This window comes from Haplochromis burtoni, unplaced genomic scaffold, assembly GCF_018398535.1.
Source record: "Haplochromis burtoni strain Fernald_Lab_line unplaced genomic scaffold, NCSU_Asbu1 Contig_624, whole genome shotgun sequence".
NCBI classification, from domain to species: domain Eukaryota; kingdom Metazoa; phylum Chordata; class Actinopteri; order Cichliformes; family Cichlidae; genus Haplochromis; species Haplochromis burtoni.
This window is the reverse complement of record NW_024582985.1, coordinates 75,931-102,163: the sequence shown is the minus strand read 5'-3', so window position 1 is coordinate 102,163 and position 26,233 is coordinate 75,931. Positions and strand designations below refer to the sequence as shown.

General features: G+C 43.2%; 3 protein-coding genes across 6 annotated transcripts; 1 reads left to right on the top strand and 2 right to left on the bottom strand.

Annotated features, from left to right (window-relative positions):
• Positions 1 to 1,556: 1,556 nt before the first annotated feature.
• On the bottom strand, positions 1,557 to 10,330 carry atg10 (ATG10 autophagy related 10 homolog (S. cerevisiae)). 2 transcript variants are annotated; one of them, XM_005949740.3, is made up of 7 exons: positions 8,348 to 10,330; positions 4,920 to 5,024; positions 4,697 to 4,843; positions 4,447 to 4,621; positions 3,938 to 4,035; positions 3,767 to 3,864; positions 1,557 to 2,611 (listed from the first exon to the last, which is right to left on the bottom strand). In XM_005949740.3, exons 1-7 carry the CDS (start codon positions 8,423 to 8,425, stop codon positions 2,491 to 2,493), a joined length of 822 nt encoding a protein of 273 aa, XP_005949802.1. In that variant the 5' UTR covers positions 8,426 to 10,330; the 3' UTR covers positions 1,557 to 2,490. The 2 variants fall into 2 exon arrangements, with proteins under 2 accessions (XP_005949802.1, XP_005949803.1); XM_005949741.3 differs by having other exon boundaries at positions 8,259 to 8,415.
• Positions 7,907 to 11,658, top strand: LOC102313145 (THAP domain-containing protein 6). 3 transcript variants are annotated; one of them, XM_042214894.1, is made up of 4 exons: positions 7,907 to 8,074; positions 10,326 to 10,518; positions 10,598 to 10,657; positions 10,766 to 11,658. In XM_042214894.1, exons 1-4 carry the CDS (start codon positions 7,995 to 7,997, stop codon positions 10,976 to 10,978), a joined length of 546 nt encoding a protein of 181 aa, XP_042070828.1. In that variant the 5' UTR covers positions 7,907 to 7,994; the 3' UTR covers positions 10,979 to 11,658. The 3 variants fall into 3 exon arrangements, with proteins under 3 accessions (XP_042070828.1, XP_005949804.1, XP_005949806.1); XM_005949744.3 differs by having other exon boundaries at positions 7,908 to 8,074; positions 10,598 to 10,684; XM_005949742.3 differs by having other exon boundaries at positions 10,598 to 11,658.
• A 484-nt stretch (positions 11,659 to 12,142) lies between these two features.
• On the bottom strand, positions 12,143 to 26,003 carry fam110b (family with sequence similarity 110 member B). Its single transcript, XM_005949745.3, has 3 exons — positions 22,740 to 26,003; positions 20,813 to 21,216; positions 12,143 to 17,892 (listed from the first exon to the last, which is right to left on the bottom strand). The coding sequence occupies exons 1-3, from the start codon at positions 22,860 to 22,862 to the stop codon at positions 16,983 to 16,985; spliced, it is 1,437 nt and encodes a 478-aa protein (XP_005949807.1). The 5' UTR covers positions 22,863 to 26,003; the 3' UTR covers positions 12,143 to 16,982.
• Between the last annotated feature and the right edge of the window lie 230 nt (positions 26,004 to 26,233).

Sequence of the window (26,233 nt, the reverse complement as noted above, 5' to 3'; positions counted from 1 at the left end):
ACAGATGACATCTGACCAGGATTTTTGCATTTAGTCTTCAGTATGAGGTCCATTTTGATTTGTTTGAGTTTAGGTACCAAAACTACATCATTCGGCTTTGGAAAATATTTCGAACTGGGTTCAGACACAGCCATTTAAACCCTTCAACACATTCAAGAAAAGTCCATTCTCTTTGATCCGTGTCGGTTCTTAGCCATCCAAGTCATTGTAGAATAAGAAGCTTGGAAAGAACGCAGCTGGACTTGTTTAAGTTTCGTGGAGAAGTTTCACTTCTCATGCAAGAGGACTCTTCAGTTCTGAGAGTACTCTGAGCAGGTCATCTTGAATACATCTGGATGCCTAAATACACTTCCTGCAATTTAACTAGCCAATTAGTATAACCACACAGTAATAAACGGGTATACCTAATGAAGTGATTGTTGAGTATTAGTACACTATACAAATACCTTAAGCTCAAGTATAAAGCTTAGGGGTTCATGTTCATGTTCAAATGACATCCACCTATACAGTGTGTAGTGTTACTTTCCTAAACACTTAAGTCACCCTCGCCAAACTCCCAGTGGCGCCATCTTACCTAAGGTGTACTTCTGTCCAACTTCCCTGTCAGACATGCACCATACACACAATGCAGTTAACTGATAGCATTATTTAAAAGCTTTATTCAACTGAAGCTGGATATCTTAAGTTTAGTATCTTAAGTGACCTAGCCTACCTACTTCCAGAGGCGCAATATCCACAGACTCAGTCAATGCAGGCTGATGGACATCTCAGCCTGCACGCGTGCGATTGTGACCTTATGACGACACTTACCTTTGGTTTGAGACGTGGAGCACCTGAACTGGCTGCTTTCCAAAGCAATGCTGAATGGTCTGTGACAGACAGGGTAAGGCTGCAGCTCAGGAGGCTGAGCAGGTCATCTACTGATCGGCAGGTTAATGGATCAATCACAGGCTGTTCTGGTGAAGCGCTTTGAGTGCTCAGAGTAGAAAAGCACTATATAAGAACTGTTCTAAATATATTCAAATTTTGATAATTATCAATACAGATTTATATACTATGCCATCCAGAGACCGGAAAGCGGCACTGTTTAGTGCACAATGAGATGGAAATGTCCAGTGAGATCCCATCTGTGGTCGTCTGTCCTTTCACAGTGGGTTTTAGCCTGACATTAATTATGACGCCTTATTTATTCATCATTATCTGTTTCTTATGTCATGACCTGGCTCAAAGAAAGCAGGAGATTACAGGGTTTACTTTAATATCGAGTCAGCAAATCAGTGTATGCTACTCGCTTCAAAGTCCGACACTTTTTAAAAATGCTTTTTATGCTTTACACTTCAGTGTACACCATTTTAACCTGCCTGTCACTCAAAGTACTCGAGTTTGCTTTACAGTAAAAAATGCAGCATTATCATTGGCAGTATTCCAGTCGTCCTTCAAGTCAAGACCGTAAGCAGAACTACTGCCTACAACCTACGTCATCATCAGCAAGATTTACTCTATACTGTCCACGTTGACTGTGCATCTGTGAAAACCGTGATGATGGCTTGATAGTATTCTTACTTTCCAGAACACTAAGCAGCAAACAAAAAACCTTAAATAGAACTTGAATAGTTACATAATTATCATTAAAATACAAACTATTTATTCAGAAAGGTGTTCTGCACTTGCACCGATGGATTAAACATTTCCCGTGTCACGCTAATGTACATCTATAATAAAAATATCTCACAGGCTACACTGATGTGGCTCTGTTGAAAACTCACCACCATCAGCTGACCATATTACTGTACTGACTATATTTAAAAGAATCAAATGTTGAACTGTTTTCCCACTCAGAAAGATTCTGTGGAATACTCGGCCACGCCCACCAATTGGAGATTTCCCACCAGGTGTTTCTTTCAGCATTATACAACTTCTCTTAACTCTCCTCCAACTTCTTTTGAAATGTTTGCTGGTATAAAATGTACAAAATGCATTTCAAAATGGTCTTGATTGGTTTCGTTTTGTTTTTGTATTATTTCAATGAGGTCTGCAAATCCCAGGATTATGTTTTTATTACATTTTGCACAGTTGAGTCTAAATTCTAGCACAATATGTATTGTATACATTACATCAACACAAATATTAAATGTATTAATAGCACAGGGCATCTCTCCAAAGCACGGAGTTGGTATCTAATCAAAACGCTGATTTTGACAGTGGTCAAATTAAAGGAAAAAGAGCATTTCACTACGAGTTCAAGCCGCCATGTGCCACTGATTCTCCATGTCTATGGATCTGTAGTGGAGAGATGGGCCGCGATTCTTCTGTAAGATATTCCATGTTTTGATGATGGAAGTGGAGAGCGTTATCTAACACTGGTCCAAACTCTCCCCAGACGGGGGAGATGTCACTCATTTGCAAGTCTTCCTTGCAAAATGTCGCACACAGAGCCGCCTCCCGTCTCCACGGTGCTGGTCATCAGATCTGAAGCAGAGCGCTGTAGCTCTAGTCAGGCTCACTGCTGCTGGGAGAGGACGGATGGAGCTGGGTGCAGTACTTCAGAGGGACGTCCAGACCCACCACAGGACCCACCACACTGAGCCACAACAACACATAGTTCACTGGCCTACACACACACACACACACACAAATATGTATGAATCCAGCTTTTCAAAAAACAGAGGAAGCAACAACTGCATCAATAAGAAACCTGCAAAGAGTCACGATGTACAGAGTCGACACCCTCTGTCAGCTCAAACTTTTATATACTGGGACAACAAAGGAACCAGATCTTTACCAGGTTTTAAAAGGATTTAAATACAGACTCGGATAAACAACAGAACATGAGGTATTATACCACGCTGTTACTTATTGAACAAAAACTAATCCAAAACGCAGAAGCAGAGATGTCGACAGCAGGACTGTATTTCATGTTACTGTCCTCAGACTGGTTTGATGTTTCAACGCACGATCGTAGTGATGCTAAACTCGTGTTGCAAATGACTCTGAAAAGCAACGAGACTGAAAATGTAACGAGTTGAAATCACAGATATTCGTATAAAAATGCAGGAAGATGTTAGAAAAAGAAAAAAGTACCTGAAAATTCTACTTAAGTACAAAATCAAAGTACTTGTACACACACACACACACACACACACACACACACACACACACACACACACACACACCTGTATTTCTGCTTAGTTTTGTTAGTTCCAATATGTCTTGTTGTTGATCTGACTTTGTATTTAAATCATTTTAGAAACTTTTTAGGATCAGCTGATTTTCTTAAACAGAATCTTCATATGTCACCATCAGAGGTGACAGAGGGTGTAGACTAGATCTCCTGAAAGCTGCACGTTCAATCCTGTTTAAGTTTACAGTCACAGAGTAACAACCAGAGCTACGAGTGGACAGCTGCAGAGTCCTACGGTTCCCGAGTTAATACTTTGAACCAAACTGACATTCAGTTAGTGAAAGCAACAACACGGTGTATGCGTCAGTGTGACACCATGTGTGTTGATGTGATCTGATTTTGCAGCAGCAGAGCTGGTCTTGAAAAAGCGTCCAGTTTTCACTAATGTGGACCTAAAAATAAGTTTGTTTTTTGAAATGCAATCCAAATCCAACCAGGCTAAAAATACAAAATCAGAAACATGCCACAAAAGCCTGAGAAATATTTTAATACAGGAGTCAATGTTCCCGAGCTGCCTGATCAACAGAGCAACACTGAGCTACCTCAGAGTTTTACATCAACAGTGCTGTGGTTCGGCGACCCTACCTGGGCTGTTCCTGAGCCTCCTGCAGCACAGGCCTCATGAACTCCTCCGTTCTACAGGGGTGGAGCATAAAGAAAGGCTGACCCAGCAGAGGATGCTCCTGGCACACAGACACAAGAGTAAGTGGACTGTCAGGAGAAAAGTAGAGATAATGATGCCGAGACTTCCTTTACCTGTTGAGTGATTGCAGTCAAAGGACTGTTCTGAAGGCAGTGTCTGAAGTTTGGATGAACAGAGCTCCACACGTCCTCTAACATCAGACTCCGACCCTCTGACAAAGAGCAGTGCAAAACGGGTGAGTTTATACCACAGGGACCTGCTGAGGGACGACCTCCTGCCACAGGTTGGTGCATCATCACCAACATTAAGTCTGAGTCGCCTTTATACTGATGAGTTTAGTTTTCATTCTTCTGCCCTTTGTTCTGCTGTTTGTGTTTTTGTGGTTGTGTTACTCGAGTTTAACCAAACATCATCACTTCCACCTGTGTACGTGATTTACACAAAATACCGAGTCCCTTGAAAGAGCTACACAGCAGTTGTGGAGAAAGCTGCTGCGGTGAAACACAGCTAACATCATGTTGGTGGCGAGTGGCAGCAAAGGCAAACGCTGCGGTATCCTGCTCAAACAGGAGGACACGGGGGTAGGTGTGTGTGTGCAGTGGCTGCCTTATGTGTGACTAACCCAGGGTGAAAGCTCTGAAATACAGCACAGGAGCACTGTAGCTGCAAGAGTACAGGATGTGATACTCGTACTGAAGCACGTGGCTGCTGCCTTCAGACAGCATGCAGACCGCATCGTCCTCATCACCGCCGTCGCCTGTGATGCCATCAGAATGAAAACGGGTAGCAACAACAGGCTGTGGAGGAAGAGACACGATTAGTGATATCTAGTGGAGAGACAGCTGGAAAATGAAGCGCTGTTCAAGTTTCACCTGCGTCCTTTCCTGTTGCTGCAGTTCTTGGATGGGGTGAGCGAAAATAGGGGAAACTGAAGCAGCTTCCTTCTGTTTCTGTGCATCACAGCAGTCAGCTACGACTGACCTGAGAACAGTCTTCCTGAGGTAGCCCTCTTCTGAACCCTGTACCAAAATCAGACTGCCTTTAAAGCACAGCTCCAGGCTGCTCATCAAGATCAAGATTGAGAGGCCTCCTCACCTGGACTGCCTCCCAGCTCCAGCCATCTCTCAGATGCTCAGACTGCTGCAGGAGGAGCTGACAGCAGGAAAAGAACTCCTTTTCATTCAGCGCACACCCGCTCATCTATGCAGAGGACACACAAAAACAAAACAGTATTTCATGTATAGTCAGACTGTGGGTGCACGTGTGCCGATATAAGTTGGGTGCATAAATATCAGGACCAAGACAACTCAGATGCAGGTGAAGTGAAGCCTTTCAGCTTTCATTCAGCAAGTTGAACTAAAAGTTTGCATAAAAATATTAGTAACTAAAGCATTTATTTAACACAATCCTGTTTGTTTGTGGGCCTGTCTGTCTTCAACACATGAAATGCTCAACTGGGTTAAGATCAGGTGACTGACTTGGTCATTCAAGGATATTCCACTTCTTTGCTTTAATAAACTCCTGCAGTGCAAGCTGTCCAGCGTTCTTCATGGACCACTGGATATGGACACGCCTTACTCATGGAGAGTGTTGTTCACGTGATTGGCTGTTGTGAAGTCTTTTCTCATCACCATGGTAATGATTCTGCAGTCATCTGTGGACGTCCAGGTCTTTTTGTGTTTCTGACTTCACCAGTGCTTGCTTTCTTTCTCAGGATGTACCAAACTGTAGATTTTCCATATTGTAAAGAAATTTCTTGGATGGGTTTGTTTTTGTTTGTTTTTGTAGCTTCAGGATGGCTTGTTTCCCTGCAGCTCCTTTGACCACATGTTGTCTGTTCACAGCAAAATCTCCAAATGCAAGCACCACAGCTCAAATCATCTCCAGGCACAAGGAAGGAACTGCCCACACCTGCCTGAAACAGCCTTTGAGTCAACTGTCCAATTACATTGGTCCCTTTAAAAACAGGGTGGCACATGTTAAGGAGCTGAAATTTCTAAACTCTTCATCCAATTTGAATGTAGATAGTCTACACATCATGTCCACGTCCATTATAGAACTATAACTGGAATGTTTCAGTAAACGGGTTAAAAAACTAAACTTGTGTCAGTGTTCAAATATATATGGACCTGATTGTCTTTGAGCTCATTTTACGTACAGATGCACTGACCTCATATTTAGATGGAATATTGCTTAAAGGCAAGAGGACTCGTGTATTTCACCCTTGCTGTGACAGCGTTTTTCCTACGTTTGCATAAGTGTTTAAGTTGACTGCTAACTGTGAGTTACCAAACCTAAATGCGCTCACGCTAGAGATGCTCTTCTGCTTCTTCACTCCCTCTTGCTCATTATGGTTGATGTAACAGTTGTTGGGACACTTTTGTTACACTTACAGTAACGTAAAGCATCGTCTTAATTGATATTATCCCTTATTGTCAGGGATTCCACATGGGAGGTGAAGAACCACAAATTGTTCATAGTTAAAGCAAAGTTACGTGCTACATATCTGTATGCATGCTCAAACAACTGGGTAAGTACATCCCAGAAAGTTGATTCTTTTCATCTGGATGCAGCGTTTTTGGTGGGAGAAACGTAATGCAAGCTCTTCAATGCAACCACAGCATTGTAAGAGCTTGAAAGTACCCTTAGTGCACAACCAGCCAAAGCGCCACAAAGACTGCTGGCGCGACACGTGATGGGACACAATCAGTCTCCTCAGACCGTGACCTGTCCTGATGATAAGAGGTTAAAAACAGAGCCAAATGGTCCGACTGTCCAAGGTGGACGGCTGTGCAGGTCTTGGAGGATCCTCTGATGTTGGTGTAAACCTGATCCAGTGGTTTTCCACTCCATGTTCCAATGGGAACGTTTTTGTGGCACTTTGGTAACACAGACTTCAGGTTTGTGTGGTTAAAGTCCCCCGCCATAATAAAGGAACTAGCCGGAAGTCTTGTTGTTTACTGATGGCATCATGCGGTCTACTCACAGCTAATTTTGCACTGGTCCAAAGATGACTGTACACAGCAAAGACAAACAGTGTGCTACGTTCAATGCTGAGATGAAAAGGTGTCCATTTTAGCAATGTGAACTCCGAGTCTGTGGAAAATGTTTTTCTCCAACAGTGACATCAGTCCAGAAGTAGTCTTTCAACAAATGCACACACCTCTTCCTTTGTTCTTCTCAGCCTCTGGTGTGCAGTCCACTCTGTAGACACTGTGTCCCTGTGTTTCCACAGCTGCATCTGGCATGTTTTTAATACAGCCATGTCTCAGAAATTATTGTTCCACACCTGTCACTGACAAACTAGAGTCTCAAATCATCCGTTTTGTTGAAAAGTGAGCGAGAACTAAACTGTGCCGAGACTAACGTAGCCCGGCTCTAATCAGAGTGTGCAGGTCCAGTCGGTTTTGATTCCAGGGCTGAATTTCTAAAAAAGAGATTTCGCTTTGAGGTGGATCAGTGTTCTTTTTGTACTGATGTAAATGAAACCCTAAAACAGTTTTTCCATGCCCTATCACACAATGCTTTTGGTGTGACATAAAAAATTGGATTTCTCTAAAAATGAATGATGTGCCACCATTTGAACTATATCATGTTTTTTTATATGGATCATCTAGCTTTGGATGTCTCTGTCAGAGATATTTACCCAACATGGTATTGAGTAAATATGATATCCATTGTGCTAGATGGAGGAGCTCTAAGCCTTCTTTCCCTGGTTTTATTAATGATTTTAAGTGTTTTTTCTTCGCTTAAAAAGACAAAGAGCAAATATGCCAAAAACTTTTACCAGGGTATTGCCCACCTCCTGCTATTCTAAATTTTGACTTATTTTATGTTTTTTGTTTCACTGCTCCCTTTATGCACAATTTAAATGCCTGCCATGTATCTTTTCTGTTGTTTTAATTGTACTTTTTTATTCATTTACTTTTTTATTATTCCCCTAATGCTGTATTTCTTGTACGGTTTCTAATTTTCATTTGCATTATTATCCGTGTTCCTCTTTGAGAGTTTGTATTTTGCAATTGCTCAATAAAAAAAAGTTTGTTTTCCGGATCACGTGACCACTGCCTTCATGATTCATACGTGGGTTCCTCATCCGGCTCCTGAGACGTGTTTATACCGCCGCCATATTGCAACGGGGTTCCTCGGGTCAGCCCAAAATAACAGAACATGCCAGACTTCTGTGCCGCTCTCGGGTGCTCTAATCAAAGGAACGCCAACACCAAGCAGCAGGGAATAACTTTCCACAGGTGAGCCGCTACAACACTACTGCTGTACGAGCATAGCATCTGGTTTACGACTATTAGCGTTTCTTCACACAGCAGAGTGTCAACAGCTTTAACACAGTTATTTAACTTTAAGCTGCCAAAACATTAAAGCGTCAGTGAGGCTGAACATGGAAGCTGTGAGTCAGCTGGGTGCTGTAGTACTGACCCACGGCACGCGACGGATGCGTTGTCTGTGGTAATGTTGCTCCTGTGTGCGGGTAGAAAACGGCTCCGGTTTATTTCATCGGCACTCACCAAGCACAGCACTGCGCGACGGGTCCCGTACGAAACTGCCACATCCGTTTTACGACAGTTCCTACCGCTTTCTGTCATGGCACCGAGTGACGTTGCTGCAAACGTATTTATTATTTATGCCACAGTGATGTGCGACACCACTGATTTCCTTTCCGATCCGATACTTTGTACAGAAACTTAATGTGTGATTTAAATTTGTAGCTTCATAACGATCACAGGACATCAGACAACTTGTCCTTATTGTTTAATTATGAAGGATTATCATGTAGAAATGAAAGCCTGAAGTTGTGCGTTAACTGACGTTATGTGAACACGTATATCGTGTCATTTAACATGTATGTACTTGCCTGGACATTTCAACAAAAACACTCTACATTCACACTTTCCCTCATCCACGGTAGTGCAGCGCCACACTACACATTTTGGTATCGATCCAATACCAAGTAAACACAGGGCCACTATTGCCGATATCCGTACCAATAATTGTAAGTTATTCAGGCAGCTGATTGGGGGAGAGTGGTGTGCCATCACTTACCAGATTAAGTCTCAATTTGCAAATTCTGAGCACATTTTGTTCACCACTATATCACTGTCATTGTTACTTTGCAGAATAATTAGTTAACACAACAAAACGCACCTTTCAGCTTGTCATGTGTTTTGAAACTGGGTTTTTGGTGACCTGGAATGTAAATGTTTCTGTCTCTAAAGCCCACAAAAGGGTTTGGAAATTTTTTGTAGTGCATGTTTGAGGTTTATTTTTTCAAAGAAATAATTAACACAGTTCAGCGGGCTACATACTGAATTTGAAGGATGAAAGCGAAGTTGGACCGATCCACCCGCCTCTAACGTTTACGTTGTAAAGTGGGACTCCAGTTATTGTTCAGACAACAAGAACAATGAATTGCATGGCCTTCTAAAAGTGATATTGGAAAAAAATAATAGCTGATTTTTGAATCCAGTAAGTTCAGGTAACAGATGTCTTCATGTACCTGTATGGAGATATTTCCCCATTCAAACAGCAGTGCCCACTTTGTCCCAATGCGCCTAAACAAGAGGAAAATGCTGCTCGTTTGTTTCAGGCAATCCAGCACACCCAGATCTTTGGAGAGTCTCAGCTGCTGGAATAGTTTTTGATCATTTGTTTCTTCAGATGTTAACTGTAATTATTAGAGAGATTATTATATTTTTGTCACACTCTTCCTTGAATACTTGAGATAAAAAAATCTAACTTTAGTGCTTTGTATGTTAGAACTTTACTCTTCTCATTGACTGAAGCACCAACAACAGCACAAGCAAGCTTGGGCCGGGGGCTAGTTACGTGGTGCAGACGGGGGGGCCTGTGACTGCCCCTGCCATGCTTTGTGTTCCCCTGCTGAAGCATGAAAGAGGCTGGGGGTTTATGAGTCATGGTTCAGTAGAGCACGCCTGTCCTTGCAGGGGTTTGTAGCCTCTTGGATGTTGATGTGACTCACAGCCACAGGTTCAGATTCGATGGGGGAAAACAAGAGACAGTTCATCACGAGAATGTGCTGAATTTCAGATCTTATCTTTCAGATATCAAAGTGAACATGAAGCTCATTCTAGGAGCCAGAAAAGAGAATTCTCCTGGGTATGCCCACTGGGTAATGACTTGCAGCCAATCAGTGCGCAGTGTCCTTTGTTTCTCAGTCAGAACCAGCACTTCCACACGGTCAAGGGAAAAACGGCTTAAGGCTCCATAATGGGATATGGTGAACACAAAAACAGGCAGCTGTGTTGAATCAGCATTGCTAACATGAAATGAGAAAAGCTGAGAATAGTTCATTAAAAGGAGGACAGGGTGCATCAACATGTGGTTGTGTGTATACAGCGCTGACTTTGAAGCTCAGAGGGGGGAAACCTCTGAGTTCTGAGGGACCACAGTAGTGTACTGTGTACCTTGTTGCTACAGACAACAGGACTACATGCTGTTCTCCTCATAAGGCTCTTATCTCTGTAGGTTCCCGAAGGACAAAGTTAAAAGGCAGTTATGGAAAATGGCCCTGAAGAGAAGAGACTTTGAGCCAAATGACCGCTCGGTTGTCTGCAGCTGTCATTTTAAAGCAGAAGACTTTGACAGGACTGGACAGACAACTCGTATAAGAGAAGGAGTGATCCCATCAGTTTTTTTATTTACAAGACATCTTGGCAAGGTGAGTATCACATATCACAGGCTGTGTTGAACCGAGTGATAACTGTGAGGAAAACCTTTTGCACTCTGAACCTTCCCAGGCACATACTGCAACCAGAACAAGCAGGACCTCTCAGAAAGCTGCAGAAGAACCCCCACAGGTGCAGGCTGTGGAGCAAACGGCATCTGTGAGTGACAGCTGCCGTTTACACATTCTGGACCGTCATCAGTTAGAAAGCCACTTTTCATTCAGTCGTAATATTTTTCAGGATCATCAGTATGCTCTAGACCCAGTGCAAGTAAAAAAGCGGTTAAATGAGGCCCGGGAGAAGTTGGAAGAATTGCGTCGGGACTTAAGAAATGCTAAGGATCGGGAAAGAAGGCACAAAAAGACAGTAAAAAGCTTGCTGGAGGATTTGAAACACAAACACATGCTCTCAGAAGAACTGCAGCAAAGACTGGATGATATTCTGCTTGGCTAAACTGTGGCCTCTCTTTGTCGCTCCACTGGCCTGCGATGTTCCTAAAAAAACAAAAAAAACGTTGCTCAGATTTGATATTAAAGTTCTTAAAAAAAACAGTGTTTCCGTGACAACATGTGGGTTATATTAGTGTGATCCTTTGTAAATGTTCAAAATAAAATCTATAACACTTTTTTAAAAACCATAACAAGTGAAGTGATAAACAGTGATAGACGTTTATCAAACATGACATTCATACTGGAAGCAAAGGAACCTCTCACTCATGTCTCATTAAGTGCTCGTCAGCAAGCAGTAGACCAGTGCATCACCTGAGAGCAGACCAATGTTAACTGCCACTCAGGAAGCGGTTCCTCAAAGACCGCTTTGTTCAGTGTTAAGAAGCATCCTTCCGGAAGTCTTCAGCTGGGCTGCTTTGACAAACGTAGCAGCACAGGTCGCTGTGTGCTGCTGTTCCAGGCTTTAGAGCAATTTGATGGAATTACCTGACAAATAATCTGACCTGCTGTGTTGTGGTTTCAAGGCCTGATATTGCACATAACCTAAGTAGTCTTGCAGACACAGCATGCTAACGATGTCTTAGTCAGGAGCGTCTAAGATCCACTCCAGAAGGCTCGGCTTGTATCTCACGGCAGAGTTGTGTATAATCCCGCAGCGTTTTACTTTCACATTAGATTTTATGTGACTATTGTCAATTCTTTCCCGTTTTGTTGAACTATTCCATTGTCTGCTACACAAACCCAGATTCTTAAGCATTAACAAGCTGTTCTTTTAAGCTTGGTTCATGCGTGTTATAGAGCTCAACCTTCGTGCAGCTCCTCTGCAGTAACATTAAGCACACCTTTGATCTCACGAGTATCCAATCAGATCTCGAGACATATTTTTGTACTCTTACAATAAATCATTTCATCTCTTATAGTCACTCCCATTTATATTTATTTAAAAGCCCAGCTCTATCATTTAGAGTTGCTAGTATTGAACCGATCATTGTAATACTTGAAGTTAACAACCTTCACCTTGAACGAGTTCAGTTTATTTCTGTAGCACCAGATCACAGCAGTCGTCTGTGCCAGCCCAGCTTCACGTTTGGACTGAAGAGAGCAGCCGCTGCTCAGGTTCCACCATCTTAGTTTAACAGGTCAACACTTACAAACATGAGCGGCAAGACATGGGAAAAGAAGACATTTATTGAAATAATGCAAAAGAAACTAAACACGAAGACATTTTTGTAATTTTTTTCTCCCAATCAAGCAAAATGTAACAGTTTCCACATCAAAAAACATGATCAACACTGAAACAGTCATGCCCGGCTCAATCCGACAGTTCTGTTTGAGGGTAACAGCAAAACAGCAGAGCTTTGTTCCTGGTCTTTTATAACACAGAAAAACTGAAACACAACACACCGTCCTTTGAAAATCAAATATATACATTTTCTTACAATATTTACACTTTGAATGAAAAGTAAAACAATTACCACTCTACATCCTTCTGTCCCGGAGTCAAAGAAAAAGCACATCATGTCGACAAAAGTGAAAATGGCACACAATGTCGCTGCTGCCGTACCATGCTGTCAGGGAGAAGCAGCAGGGTTTGCTTGATTCCACAAAGGATGCTGGGAAGACGTGAGACAAATGAAGGGTCAGGAACATGCTCAGCCTCAGGACAGGGCCAGTCCTCCAGCTGGCTTCACTTCACACACTTGAGGATCACTTGGTTGGTGTTTTGTCTAATAACTCTGAGCTAGGGGTGGGGTTGTTGCTATTGTGAATGGGTCTATGTTAACCTAAATCATCAGAAGCCCCTCGGACACTGCACGACTATGGTAACGCGTGTCCTGCTTTACTGTTAATTATCTTTTACACAGGAAGCATCGCATTGTGTTCACTAAAACATCAAACTAGTGACTAAGACCAAAAACATAGTAAAAAGGGTTTAGGAGAAGTGGGCTAATTGTGTCACACATTTGCATACATGCAGTTGGAGGGTTCCCCCTGCTTGTCATTAAAAACAATGCTTTGACTTATTAAACATTTTAACCCAAACCACATAACCTGCAGCTGATAATCGGGTGTTGTCGCTGCATGTTCCTAACCAAACAGAGTAGAAAAGCACGATATAAGAATCAGAGTTTAACAATGAATTTCATGACTTTTTTAAATGTTTTCAGAGCACTAGTTTGACATTTTTAGAGGTCATATTTATATTCAGTATGCTGACAGTATCACTGTTCAGCATCATCTAATTATATCCTCTCCAATGTTAAGTGGGTATCTTCAGTTGCTTTCATGTTTACTATCATTTTCACTTGTGCTGGCAGTGTGTGCTCGCTGACTGAAGAATCAAGCGCTGGTTCGGGATCTGACGAGAGCCTTTTAAGGCATACTGACACTTAGACTCATGACACAACTCATTGCGTCTCCTCTAAGGTGCAGAGGCTGCTGGGAGAATGATGAGTCCTCAGAGAAAACCACTGCTTTCCTGGTACTTGTTTCCTTGTTTCCTTGCAGCTGAACTGAGTTTTTGTTTCACGAGGCACGTGCTATTTTCAAGAATTTGATGTTTGGAGGGTTTTTGAGATTATTACAGCTATACACTTTGTTCATAATTACTCAGAAGAACAAGCATTCTACTGTGACCCTAACTGCTCCAGCTCAGCAAAGACACGTCCCTGTGCATCATTTCAGGAAACAAGAACTTGTTCCTGTACCTGAGAGCACTATGTGAACAGCTAACCAGTGATGTACATTTAGAAATGTTTCATATGTTACATTCACTTATGACTGCATCTACGCTGCACCTGGAGTTCTGTAAGTATGAAACATTCAAAGCTGTAAGACATCTGGCAGCAGCTGTGTCCATTAGGTGAAGCTTTTCCATTCTGACACTGATTGTAAGCACGAAGGTGCTTTGAGCAAGCAACTTGTTTTTGGTTGTATTTGAAAGTGGACAGCTTTATAGGGAGCTTAACTAACATGTGAGTCATCTTACCCCCAACCCAAATTCAGTTTAACGTGGCAGAGCAGACTCCAGCTGTTTCAGACGTTTATGCTTCCACAGCACCAACACTATCTGCAGTGCAGGATGAGGGGCAGTGAAGTGAAGCCAGCAGGGTGCTTGGACCTTTGCAGACCTGTAAGTGAGCTAAAAGGAGGTGGTGGTGGGGTAGATGGAACTGCTGGCTGAGGCACTGCATTCACACCCATATGGCTTCAGGCCTTCAGACATGTCAGCGGCTTGCAGACAGATGTGAAGGGTGGTGTGGAACTCAGTAATCCGGCCACCGTCATTATTAGGAGCAAACAAAGACAGAGCGAAAGACTTTGCTCCTGTGATGGACTGACTGAGGGTTTGGATACAGTAGAGAGATGGAGTCGGCGCCGGGTGGCAGACGCACTGCTGGAGCTGTGTGTGGCTGCAGCGTGCAATCAGCGTGAGCAACACTTCAGTCTGACACCTTCATACACTGTTCTGCACTGCAATACGGTATGCATAATATTGCTTTCAGTGTAGGTGTTTGCACATGGTGATACATGATGATTTGTACCAACACTGTTTCGACAGGAGAGTCTTGGTGTCCTGCAGCTTCACTCACGTTCTCATTAGGTTTCCACTGCAATAAAGGTTTGGACCGTCTGTGGATACATCTACAGGTCTGATTGTTTCAGCTTCTTCAACACCGGGCGTTTGGTTTATTTGGCTGCCACCAAAGAAAAGTCAGTAGTTGTGGTCTGTTTAATAGTCCCACTGACATCGGCGGCATGAAGTCAAGGTTTGGTACTTTAACACTTCTGTTGATGTCACCCTACGTCATGAAAGCAGCCTCACGGAAGAAATCTGTTCATTACCACAGTTAATTTTGACTTGAGTGGTACAATGGCTGTCTGAATGGGGAAAGGCTCCAACCCTCTGTGACCTTAAGATGGAGAAGTAGTTGGGAAATTCCCATTAAAACCACGGCTCTAATATCAAAAGCTTTCAAATTGAAACTAGAGGTCATGGTTTTCTCTAGAATACTGTAGACTCTTCACTTTACAGTGTAAAGTGCTTTGAGGTGACTGCTGTTGTGATCTGGTGCTAAATAAATACACCTGAATTGAATATGTTGTTTACAGATATCCCACCACAGGACACCTAAACTCTCCGCTGAAATGTTCTGTTGGCTGACACGGCAGCGTAATGAGACATTTGGCGATAAAGGCCAAAGAGTGCAATGATTTGATGGTGCAACCACATAAATATGCTCAGAGTTTGTGACATTAGTTTTTGTTTCATGTTCCTTGCTTTCCTTCTTGTCTCACTCACCACCCGCTCCGATGTCTTTATTTCGCAACTCTAACACCGTCTGTATTTCAGAGTTTTTCAACAATTTGCAGCAGCTTCATTGAGGCAAGTGACGAAGTCATCAATCCATCCTTTAACAGTCACTTTACGCAAATATCAAGTGATTTTACCGAGTTTGCTCTGACAGTTCAGTCGTGTTTGCAGCGGCGTCTTTCACAAGGTGTGTTCAGCAGCCTCATCAGCACTGCGTGCGGGCTGTTCTCACAGTGGACATTTGGACTTGTTACTGTAGGAAAGCACAGACGATGACTCCGTTCCACCAACTTATGAACAGTGACAAGTTATGGAAACAGGTGCTACTTGATAAGGATTTTCACTTTTTATTTAAAATTCATGTGCTGTTTAACCGTGGGTTATAGCAACAGGCATTTTATTGGGGCCATTTGTTAACTGCAAACCTCACAGTGTTGCTGTCTAGGGTTGCCAACTGCCCCGTTTTAGCTGTATAATGAGCAAACACTGGTTTGCCACTTAGTCCACTTTAAATGTCCCATTTATTGACCATTACCTGCAATGTCACATACAGTGCATATGTGCACTACACCCAGCTGGTTGTGTATTGTGCTTCTGGCATGCCAGAGTGTCCCGTATTTGTTAGCTAAAAAGTTGGCAACCGTATTACTGTAAGTGAATGATGCTACTGATGTTTCTGATAAGGCAAAAAGCTGGAAACTGGGGAGCTGATCACCTCAAACAATCAGAAAAGTACTGTGAGGAAGAACTTCTGTGAGATGCTAGACAAACCACAACGAGTGTGACGTCATTCACCAATGGTTTAGCAATAAGCTACATGCGCTGCATTGAGTGCAAATTTAGGCAGATTGTGTGAAAGACAGCTGCCTCCGTCCAAGAAATGTGCTGATTTAACGGGTCTTTGTTGTTTAAGCTTTCAGTTTATCACATGTATACATTTACTATGCAAACTTAGTCACAGGGTCAGAGGTTGGGTTTTTTTTGTTTCTTAGTGTCCCAAAGGGAGAACATATCCAAAGTATCTGTAATGAGCGATAAATGTAAGCAAGACTGAGGCCTGTATAAAATATTTCTGTGCTAGCTAAAGACAGTTAACCTGTAGCTTTATTTTTCTAACAGACAGCATTTGTGAGGTAAGATGATGTTCAACCACTTACAACTGGCCGACTGTTTCCTACTGAGGATGTGACCATGAAAGAGCACAAAAGTGGACTGAGGAACATTTCAAAGACGATGAGTGCAGGTGTCAAAGGCTACATTTAACAGAGTGTCAGTCGTACTGATGTCTGACAAGTCCAAATGTCCTCTGTGAGAAACGTCTTCAATCCTTTCTACTGCGATGGCCACATTATGGATCCTTGGACAAATGTAGTGCATTTCACTTTTGTTCCTGTTGCTTACACAACAGTTCATACAGTGTCCACAGAGAAGCAGTTAACGGCCACTCTAGAGTAAGCACTGAATTTGCCTTTCCTCTTCTTGTTCTTGGTGTTTTTCTTGTTCTAAACTTTGGAGGACTGCAGTCTTTGTCTTTTCTAATAATCTTCAGACGCTATTTCGTCTCTTTCCTTACCTGGCTTGGGTTACACCTGTGCACTCCTCCCTCTTTCATTCAGCTACACACAGTTGAAAAAGTTTTCGTTCAGCAATAAGACAACAGCCTCTTTATCTTTAGCCTAAAGAACCTCCACTTCTAAACATGGGACACTTTGTGTGACTCTCTCGCCTGCTTAATGCTATATAGCCATTTAATGACCCTTGCATTTCGCTCCACAGCCGAAATGCCATATGGCACACGCTCCCCAGCCTCCTCCTCTTCGTCCTCACCCTCATCCCCATCTGACAGACCATCATTGGAAGATCGCCGAGAACGGTCGCAGTCAGAGGAAATCATAGAAGCTGATCGGAAATTCAAACTGACGATATCCGAGTTGGCCCGTGCAAAGTTCTCCGGACCAACCGCCTCCAGCTCCTCAGGGTCGAGTCCGCAGTAGTTAAAAAAGCGTTCCACGTCAGCTCCGGCCCGGGCGTAACGGTCTGACAGGTCTGATTTAGATCTGTGCAGCGAGGAGCGACGTGCCACTGACGAACCAGGTTCTAGCTCGAGGTTAGGATCAGCTAACATTTTTGAAGGATCTCCAAGATCACAAGGTAGCGACTGAGGGGTGGTGTTGTCACAAGGTGAGGGGGATGGGGCAGGACGAGGGGGAGGCAGTGACAAAGAAAGTGCAGGAGGAGGGAGGGAAGCAGGTTTGGGTTTTGGAGGGAGGGGCGGAGCTGAGGAGCTACTGGATCGTGCAGTACGGAGCGGCTTGCCATTGCACAGCCGCAGGAGGTCGGAAGATGAGTGGGAAGTAAGCAGAGGTGGCAGCGGGGACCGAGACCGATCCATAACGCCTCCTTCGCCGCTTCTCTCATCTTGGACTCGTCTGCTGAGATTCAGGTTTCCTCCCTGTTGCGGACTGCGACGCCCCCCGCTGTTGATCGGGGGAACCTTCAGTGAATGGGAGAAGGATCGGAGGGAGTGTGAGGTGCTGGGACTGGGAGTCGAGTCGGGTGGTTGTTCGTTAAGAGTCATGGTAGACCGATAGGTTAACGGCATCCTAGGAGCAGAAAACAGAAAGCTAAAATCCAAGGAGTCCAGCACAAACTAAATAAAGACACAGACACAAGTATTTGGATGGTAGCTTAGCTTTTGAAAACTTGCCTTTATAAACCACCACCATCAGCAGCCAAGTTAATGAACACCAGCCAACTGAGCGGTTGCTATAAGCACAGAGCTAGATTTACTTTTGATGTGCACCAGAGCAAGCCCCGATTTTGGTGTTGGAACCTCCTGGCACTAAAGAGAATCCGTGACCGCACAGCTGAATGTTAGCACCGCCCACAGCTCTTACAGTATTTGGCTACGTTAAATAGGTACCATCTGTGGACAGCCGAGTCAGTCTGGGCTGATGTCACCACGTGGATTAGCATTGACAGCGGAGTATGGAACTATATTTATTTCAAAAGTTCAGAGTGAGAAAAAACATTATCTAAGGTCCTGTCACGTAATTTCAAAGTGTGTGCTGTGTGCATGCTTCTGCCGTTTAGCACACGCATGCCGCTGAACGCGCTCAAAGCCAAATCCTGCTCGCCAAATGACTTTTCACAGTTTGGAGGCCAAAGAAAGTGACGCCCTGATGTGACAATGTAAAGTTTGTGAGTTGCATCGTGGCAGCAACACGAGCACCGTTTTACACCGGATTTGTTTACAATTTGGAAAATAAGTTATTATCAGCAACTATTGTTTACTGTGTAGCAGTAGAAATGCTGACGACTGTCACTAGATCACTTAAATACTGAAGAAACACTTCAAACCAGAAGATTTTAAAGTGTTGAAACCATTATTCTGGTGTACAATATAACATACCTTTAAAAAAACAAAACAAACAATGGTCATATCAAGGAGCAATAAAAAGGAAAAATATTTTTTGTAGTCAGTTGAGTAAACTTCCTTTTTCAGCAGCAGTCCTGTGAAAACTAAACTGAACCACCCTGAGCAGCCATAGCTGGAGGAGTCGTTTTCTTTGTGGTTTTATCAGACTCTCACATTGCTGTGGAGGACTTCTGTCTCCCTCTTCTTTACAAGTCATCGAGGTTTTTGGATCTTTGTTTGTGCTCGGCTAGCTTAAGGTCTGTCCACAGCTTTTCAGTCAGGTTGAGGAAAAGAATCAAGCCTCTGCAGTGGCCCAGTCATTCTGATAGAGTTGTTTCTGTGATTGGGATAACTGGGCCTTATCACTAATACGTCCCAAGAAATATCAGGATTCTTGAAACGTGCCCACCAACCTATTTTGTTCTTACAACTAAACTAAACCAACAGCTGAAGGGGAGAAAGAGGTAATGATGCTGTAAGACAGAAGCCTGCACCGCTGAGGGAAAAAGAAGGACAAAGTTTGACTGAACCTGAAACTATCAGAGGAGGAAGCCAGAAAGTTGTAGTGATGACTGCAGTGACGAGACAGGAAACAAAAGTAATTCACCAAGAAAGCAGCAAAGCTCGAGCTAATAAAAACAGAAACCAGGTATCATTTCTATCAGAACAAGACAAAACTCACAAAATTGAGATTCTCCAGCATCTCTGGGAAATGAAACTGTAAGACATTCAGCAACAACGGAAATCATTTCATTCTTATTATCATCAGTAATAGCAAAAGCAGTTTTCAATGTCAAGGCTTGTCTATGACAGCCTGGTCTAAATCGTACTTCATCGTCTTCATCTGTGGGTCTCAGTGAGTGTGAGGCGCTCAGATCATCATCCCACCGCCGCCATGCTGACAGTTGGTGTGAGAGGTTTGTGCCGTTTGGTTTTTCTCTTAAAGTAGAGATGCTGCTGTCTCCGCTTTGGTCTCGTCTGTTCATAGGACATTAAACCTAATTGAATCGCGAGTACACAAAAATCTGTACGTAAATTGTGTATACAAACGTTACACGTACAAATGTTGGTTATTTATCATCTAGCAGACTTTGTTTGCGCTTCATGAACACATATTTAAAGTGCAAACAAACAAGTTATGACGGCCCGGCTGTCTTTTGGTCATTATCTATAGGTTTCGAATACACCAGAAGCCACATCTGTCTTCACTGCAGCTCATCTCAGGCTGACACTTCACTTCCTGCTTGTCACTTACCTGCTTTCTTATTTTGCTTGTCATATTTTTGTCTTTTGCATATCAACATTGACCTCCAGACTTTTTTTTAAACTTAGTCACAGTGAGCATCTTAGCAGAAACTATTTTCAGAAGCTTTTCCGAGCTGGAGCTTTGATTTTTCATTATTAATATTTTTTTAAACTCAACAGTGGAAACACTTTGGAAAGCTGTGCCTTCTCAGGCTTCCTCTTTGGACACAACTCTTTTACTTCTTTCAGTCAGAGCTTCTCCAGTTTTGCTGGAGGCGGTCGTGTCTCAGGTGGTAGAGCACGCCATCTACCAATCAGAAAGATGGTCTATCCCTATCAGCACTTTCTGTGCTTCACCTGGAGGTAAACACTACACGCCTTTGGAACTTCATGTCAGGGGTTTGATTCTGTATCCAGGAAGGGTCCCTAGGCTAGACCCCCCTTCAGACTCTGCAGGCCTGCTAACTGAGGCCTTCAGAGTCTGGCGTGTAGCTCGTGGGCTTTTTGCAGTTTCTCTGAAGGCTGCATGGTCTGAGCTGGGGGGAATTTGCTGGAACGTGCACTCCTGGGAAGACTGTGTCATTGTGTTAACACACCTGACTGCTGCAGACTAGCAAACTGCCAAAACCTCTGATTTTACAGCTGTGGTCACACTTGATGATCAGTTAATCAAATGCTTTTGATTAACTGGACAGCAGTGAGGTTGTATATAGCTTTTCACAGGACTGTACCAAATATAACATACATTACCAAGTTACACTCAAAGTAACACGTTTAGAGAAACTTTCTGAATGGAGATATTTGAGCGCCACATAATTATTGATTACATATGTACACAAGATAAAAGTATATTATTTTACCCCGATGGTGTCCAACTCCTGGGCATTCCACCTGTTGACCTCATATGCACAGCACTCTTAGCTCCACCTCCAGATCCTGCTGCTGAAGAAGACGATGAGTTTAGCAGATTTTTTAGGATCTCTAGGTTTAAATTCTCCCGTTTGATGCTGCCACAGCTTGTTGCGCACGTGTCTGACTTGGCATTGTTATTGGATGCTTTGAAAGGTAACCCGCCTCCACTGCCTCCTCCACCGATGCCAGGACCTCTCTTGGATAGCAGGGGATGGCCAGCAGGTGGTTTAACGAGCACAGGTGGTTTGATTGGCTCCTGCTTGGCATTGATGACTTCCTGGCTCTTGACATACTTGGCCTTATCAGCTTCTAGTCTTTCAACAGCACTGAGGCGCTTAGGGTTTGGTTCCACCTGAGACACAGGTTAAAAAAGAGAGATGGCATTGAATCAGTCCCTTACCTTATTCTATATGAGCAGCAGGGGTAGGAATCGAGTTGTTTTGGGTTATTTCTGTGTGTTTTTTAAAAATCTGTTATTGTGTTCTTCTCACTCCTTGTCTGAAACAAGCGATAGGAGACAAACATGATACAACCCCGTTCATTTGGTGATGCAGCTGCAGATCATCTCGGAAGAGATTCACGAGTTCATAAAGTCAGGAAGTGTTACACTGCCTAATGTTGGAAATGTATCCACTCATCTTTTTTCCCTTTTGCATCACATAACGTTTGGACACTATAGAAACAGACACTGATACATCCTGATTTTTACCAAAGTCTTTCTACAAGCACGTCTCACCTATGCAGCACTGATGTACAGAATCAGCAAATGTTATTAAAAATGCTTTAAAATTTGGCAGCTTTGCCTTAGAAAAAGCTTTAAAACGCTTTTTCCCCAGCACGTTATATTTGTACTATGCAGGCACAGCTTCGCATCTGTACGAATTCTCTGGCTCGGTTTTAAAGGAAGAGTGCAGAGGTGATGAGCATTACAGGAACAAGAAAAACGACAGCACGCAGCTCCACCTCTGATGTGCATTTGGAACTGAAACAAGATAATGGCTCTGTGGTGATCGGGGCAGGTTAACTGCCATCTTTGCCATTACACAATCCTATTCTATGCTTATTTATATTTAGGACTTTCTGAGTTTCTCACAGCCCTAAATTTGCAACAAGCTTCCACACTTTAAACATTTACAGCTAAGTGCATATCTACAAGGTCATGTAAAAGTTGTTGCAATTGTGTTGCATGGTTCACAACAACAACACCCGATAGCCACAAACGCAGCCTCACGGATTCACAAGGCAGTGTATTCCCAGTTTCAGCCCCAAGCCTGGATAATATCCAATCATCTGTCTGTTAAGTCATCACTAAGTTAGCAGGCAACAGCTGTGACTACAACAACACCATAGGCATATATCTAATTATGTCTAATGTTGCTTCTCTTAAAATTCTTGATTAAAGTTGAGAAAAGTCTACGAGCAACTTGACGGCAACAGTGACAGCCTACATGATCAGCAACAGACGATGGAGCCCCGTCAGCAGAGCACAGCAATACTTCATACAACTCTAACTGTGACGTGGATTAAGACCAGTGTTAGTTCCAAATGGATGGACAACATTTTCTGACAGTGGTACAGTGGGTGTTACTACAACAGGATATTAATTGCATTGTAAAGAGCTAGCTAGTTCTTTTTAAGACAAGTTTCACTGTACAATACAGTCACAAATGGTGCAGGCATTTTGATCAGCGGTTATTAAAACACGGTATTATACGACTCACAAATGACCGATTATTATGGAATTATATTGGTTATACAAATGAGCTCGACCCTGGAATTTTGTGGGCAAAACGCTTAAAGTTATGACCTCTGACGCTTCAGTTCAATCCCACATTTACCTGAACAGATCTCTGTACATCCTAACACACACAGTACCTGTCTCCTGAAGTACTCGGGGCCCTTGTTGAGGATGCGGAGGGGTACAGTGGAACTGAAGGGCGTTGCAGGGCCAGCAGCCTTGCTATCTGGCAGGGCTGGAGTCAGTGTCTCTGTCGGCATGGCAACAAGGCGATTGGGGTGGTCTGCCGTGGTGGCAACGGGTGTGGGGGGGTCGACACGGGGTGGGGGCACCTGAGGACCCCCAAAGCATGAAGACAGAAGGTGTAGAAGAAAGTGTCTAGAGAAAGATGAAGCTCCTGGCTCGTCTCATCGCCCGTGGGACTGAACCGAACTCTGCGGGTGGGGGCAGTTACATCCACTTGTGTTCTTTCTATTAGCAGTGCTTCTACAGAAACAGCTGAGATGGTCTCCTAGTTTTTGGCGCTTGGATTCTGTTGATCTATTTGTCGAGCAAGATGGGCAGATAGATGATAGAAGGAGAGTGAACGAACAGGAAGAACAGTAGGAGTGTACTGGGCAGTGAGAGAAGTGGAGTTTCCAGCAAAAACACGGGACAGCAGGAGACCAAAGTCCTGCTGCTCTCCACCTTTGCTTCAGCGTTCTTTTCAGTTCACCACACGATCTGAAAGAGGTTAAAAAAAACAGAAAGAAAGACAAAAGCCAATCAGATTAGGGTAACACACTGACATGCACCTAGCAACAATAGCAGGAATAGCCAGGACCACAGAGGAAGTCCCTGCAAGGTGTCATGAATGGTTTGTCATCACACCAACAACAAGCTACACAACATTAAAAAGTGACAACAGTTATATAAACATCTTAAAGCGTTGTTGCCTTCATCCTGGAAAATACATTTGTTCAAACACAAGGTGCTTATTTTGGGCATTTCATCAGTCACACAAACTGATGGCTGCACCAGGGACAGTTTAGGATTCAATATCTTGGTCAAGGACACCTTGTCATGCTGTGAGCCACAGTGGGCCCACTGTCCACGCACAGTCCAAAGCTAGCATTTTGCACAGCACGAGTAGCTTAGAAGATCTTTGGGGGTGTTAAAGCAACACATGTTGGTATCCAGATGTCTTCTTCTGGAAAAGTCTTGATTACTTCAGAAATTCAGTATCACACCACACTCCTGATGTACAGCAGCATGGCTCCATATCACAGACTGCTGGTTTACCTGTCACCCACTGAAAACACTGGGACCACTGTAACACAACAACAGTCCTGGATGACTGAGCATCTGAAATCCTCTATCAAGCACCGATGGGAAAACCTTTGCCTTCCAAAGAGCTTTCTGTTTTCAGAATTTCTTCTCTTTTTATTTTCATTGAATTGCTAGTTGTGCCTTTCTGTTTAGCTAATATCCTGAAACCAAACGCTGTTCTTCGACCATGATTATGCAGCAGAGATTATTCGAAACATAGAGACTACAACGGGATAAAGAAGGCACTAAAGGAGAAAGGCATTCGTTTACAGACACTAATAAGAGAATTGACTGTGACAACGGAATCCGAACCTACAGCAACGCACACGAAGCAGGGCTGGAACGAAAGAGACGCTGCTTCAGCGTAGTGGTATCCGCTCTGAGAGAGGAGGATGCCTCAGCTGCAACCAGACGGAAGGAGCAACTAAAATGGCAACGCCTGGAAAAGAGCCAGAAGGAAGGCTGATCTACAGCTGCAGGGAGAGCCAAAGAAAAACTCTGGATATTCAAAAGGAGCACTCTGGAATGACTACGATGGTGTGGTGTGGGAACAACAACGGGTCAGATGTAAATTTGCTTCAGATGCTTATAGCTGGGAGCAGCTTTCGAAATTAAGAGCGCTGGACAAATAGGCTGGTGCTTGTTTCATCACTAGCCCCCAGCGTAGGGCCCTGTCTTTACGACAGGCCTTTCCCATGACCCACCAGCAGGGTTATGGAGCAGGACAGTTATCTGCCCCACCATTGGAGTTCACAGTATTATTTGGTCTTCTTCCATGTTAGGTGTTCTGTTACAGTTCTGGACTTTTATAGAGTATCATTTTTGTTTATAGGGCTGACTGTTGGAATGTTAATGGTCTTGGCAATCCTATAAAAAGGAGTGAAGTCACTGCAAAACTGAAAAAGGCAAGAGCAGCTTCTCCCAGAAACACACATGAAAACGAACATGAGAAGATGAAAAGCTAGGCTATATAAACTCTTTCTGCAGTTCATGTAAAAACAGCAGAAGGAGGGGGGTTATTACACTAATATCTAACCGCGTCAATTTTGAAGCGATGAAAGTGGAAGCCAATAAAGATGGTAGAGATGTCATTGTTAAAGGCAGAATCAACAGCACCGTGGTCGCCCTAGTCAATATAGACGCACCTCCAGAGTGACCTGACATGTCTCAGGCTTGTTTTTGATCAAGTGGTCTCCCTGAGTGAAGGTATTTATAAGAAGAAGGAATATTATATCAAACTACAACGAGCACTGGACAGCATACATACAACATACTGTGTCTAAAAATGTGGAAATGTTTTAAAAAATTAAGGAAAGTGAACTATTTGAGGTGCTGAGGGATTTCCATCCAGAAGAAAAAGACATTACACATTACTCTGCAACTCACAAGGTCTATTCCAGAACTATTTCCTGATGAACACTACAGAGAGACGGAGGGTCTCAGATTGTACAATTGGGACAGCTGACACATCAGATCATAACGCCATTCACCTGACAGTTAACCTGGAAGACTTAAAACGAAGGACCCAACAGAGACTAAACATTGGAATTTTGAACAAAAAACACAGTAGTGCAGGAAATAAAGAAAGAAACTCGAGATTGTAATAATTTAAACAAAGATAATGAAGTGGAACCCACAACAGTCTGGGATACGGTTAAGGGTGTAATGAGAGTGCTGTGGAAGTTTTAACATAAACTGCAAACACTGATGAGCATCTGGTTTAATCACATTGTCAAACACCAAAGTGGTCTCTAACAATGAAAAACAAAGCGTTTCTTTAAATACAGGGGTGGACAAAAACACACCTCTTACATATTGTCCCATCGCATGAGCCTATACCCTCAGTTCCCTCCTTGAAACCTTTCCTTTAAACAGAGAGATGCGTCCTTGTTTTTCACTTAGCCGTCACCCAGAGATTTACCTCTCGAATCCTCCCTGATAAGGGAAGGAGCCTCACCATCTGTTTAATGTCTCCCATGAACTCACAATGCCCCACTGTGTGTGTGTGTAGAACACATGCGATGCTATCCTACATGTATATAACTACAGTGGCTTGCAAAAGTATTCGGCCCCCTTGAACTTTCCCACATTTTGTCTCATTACAGCCACAAACATGAATCAATTTTATTGGAATTCCAGGTGAAAGACCAACACAAAGTGGTGTCTGTGAAGGTTCTCAGTCATCCAGGTCATCATAGCCAAAGGAGCTTGCAAAGAAAAGCGTCTGGACTTCTTTAAGTTGCTTGAAGACGTTTCACCTCTCATTCAAGAAGCTTCTTCAGTTCTGAACTGAAGAAGCTTTGCAACCTCCTTTGAATACAAA

What these genes read in the sequence shown, in the direction of transcription:
- atg10 (XM_005949740.3), bottom strand. Translation starts at nt 8,425, where the DNA reads ATGACAGAAAGCGGTAGGAACTGTCGTAAAACGGATGTGGCAGTTTCG. An exon ending in TTTCAGAGCTTTCACCCTGG is followed by an intron (nt 4,036 to 4,446) that starts GTTAGTCACACA and finishes GCTCTTTGTCAG; the next exon opens with AGGGTCGGAGTCTGATGTTA. An exon ending in GAGGCTCAGGAACAGCCCAG is followed by an intron (nt 2,612 to 3,766) that starts GTAGGGTCGCCG and finishes GTGTGTGTGTAG; the next exon opens with GCCAGTGAACTATGTGTTGT.
- fam110b (XM_005949745.3), bottom strand. Translation starts at nt 22,862, where the DNA reads ATGCCGACAGAGACACTGACTCCAGCCCTGCCAGATAGCAAGGCTGCT. An exon ending in CCGAGTACTTCAGGAGACAG is followed by an intron (nt 21,217 to 22,739) that starts GTACTGTGTGTG and finishes CCTGTGTCTCAG; the next exon opens with GTGGAACCAAACCCTAAGCG. An exon ending in AGGAGTTGGACACCATCGGG is followed by an intron (nt 17,893 to 20,812) that starts GTAAAATAATAT and finishes TTCTGCTCCTAG; the next exon opens with GATGCCGTTAACCTATCGGT.
- LOC102313145 (XM_005949742.3), top strand. Translation starts at nt 7,995, where the DNA reads ATGCCAGACTTCTGTGCCGCTCTCGGGTGCTCTAATCAAAGGAACGCC. An exon ending in CAGGGAATAACTTTCCACAG is followed by an intron (nt 8,075 to 10,325) that starts GTGAGCCGCTAC and finishes TTATCTCTGTAG; the next exon opens with GTTCCCGAAGGACAAAGTTA. An exon ending in TTACAAGACATCTTGGCAAG is followed by an intron (nt 10,519 to 10,597) that starts GTGAGTATCACA and finishes GAACCTTCCCAG; the next exon opens with GCACATACTGCAACCAGAAC.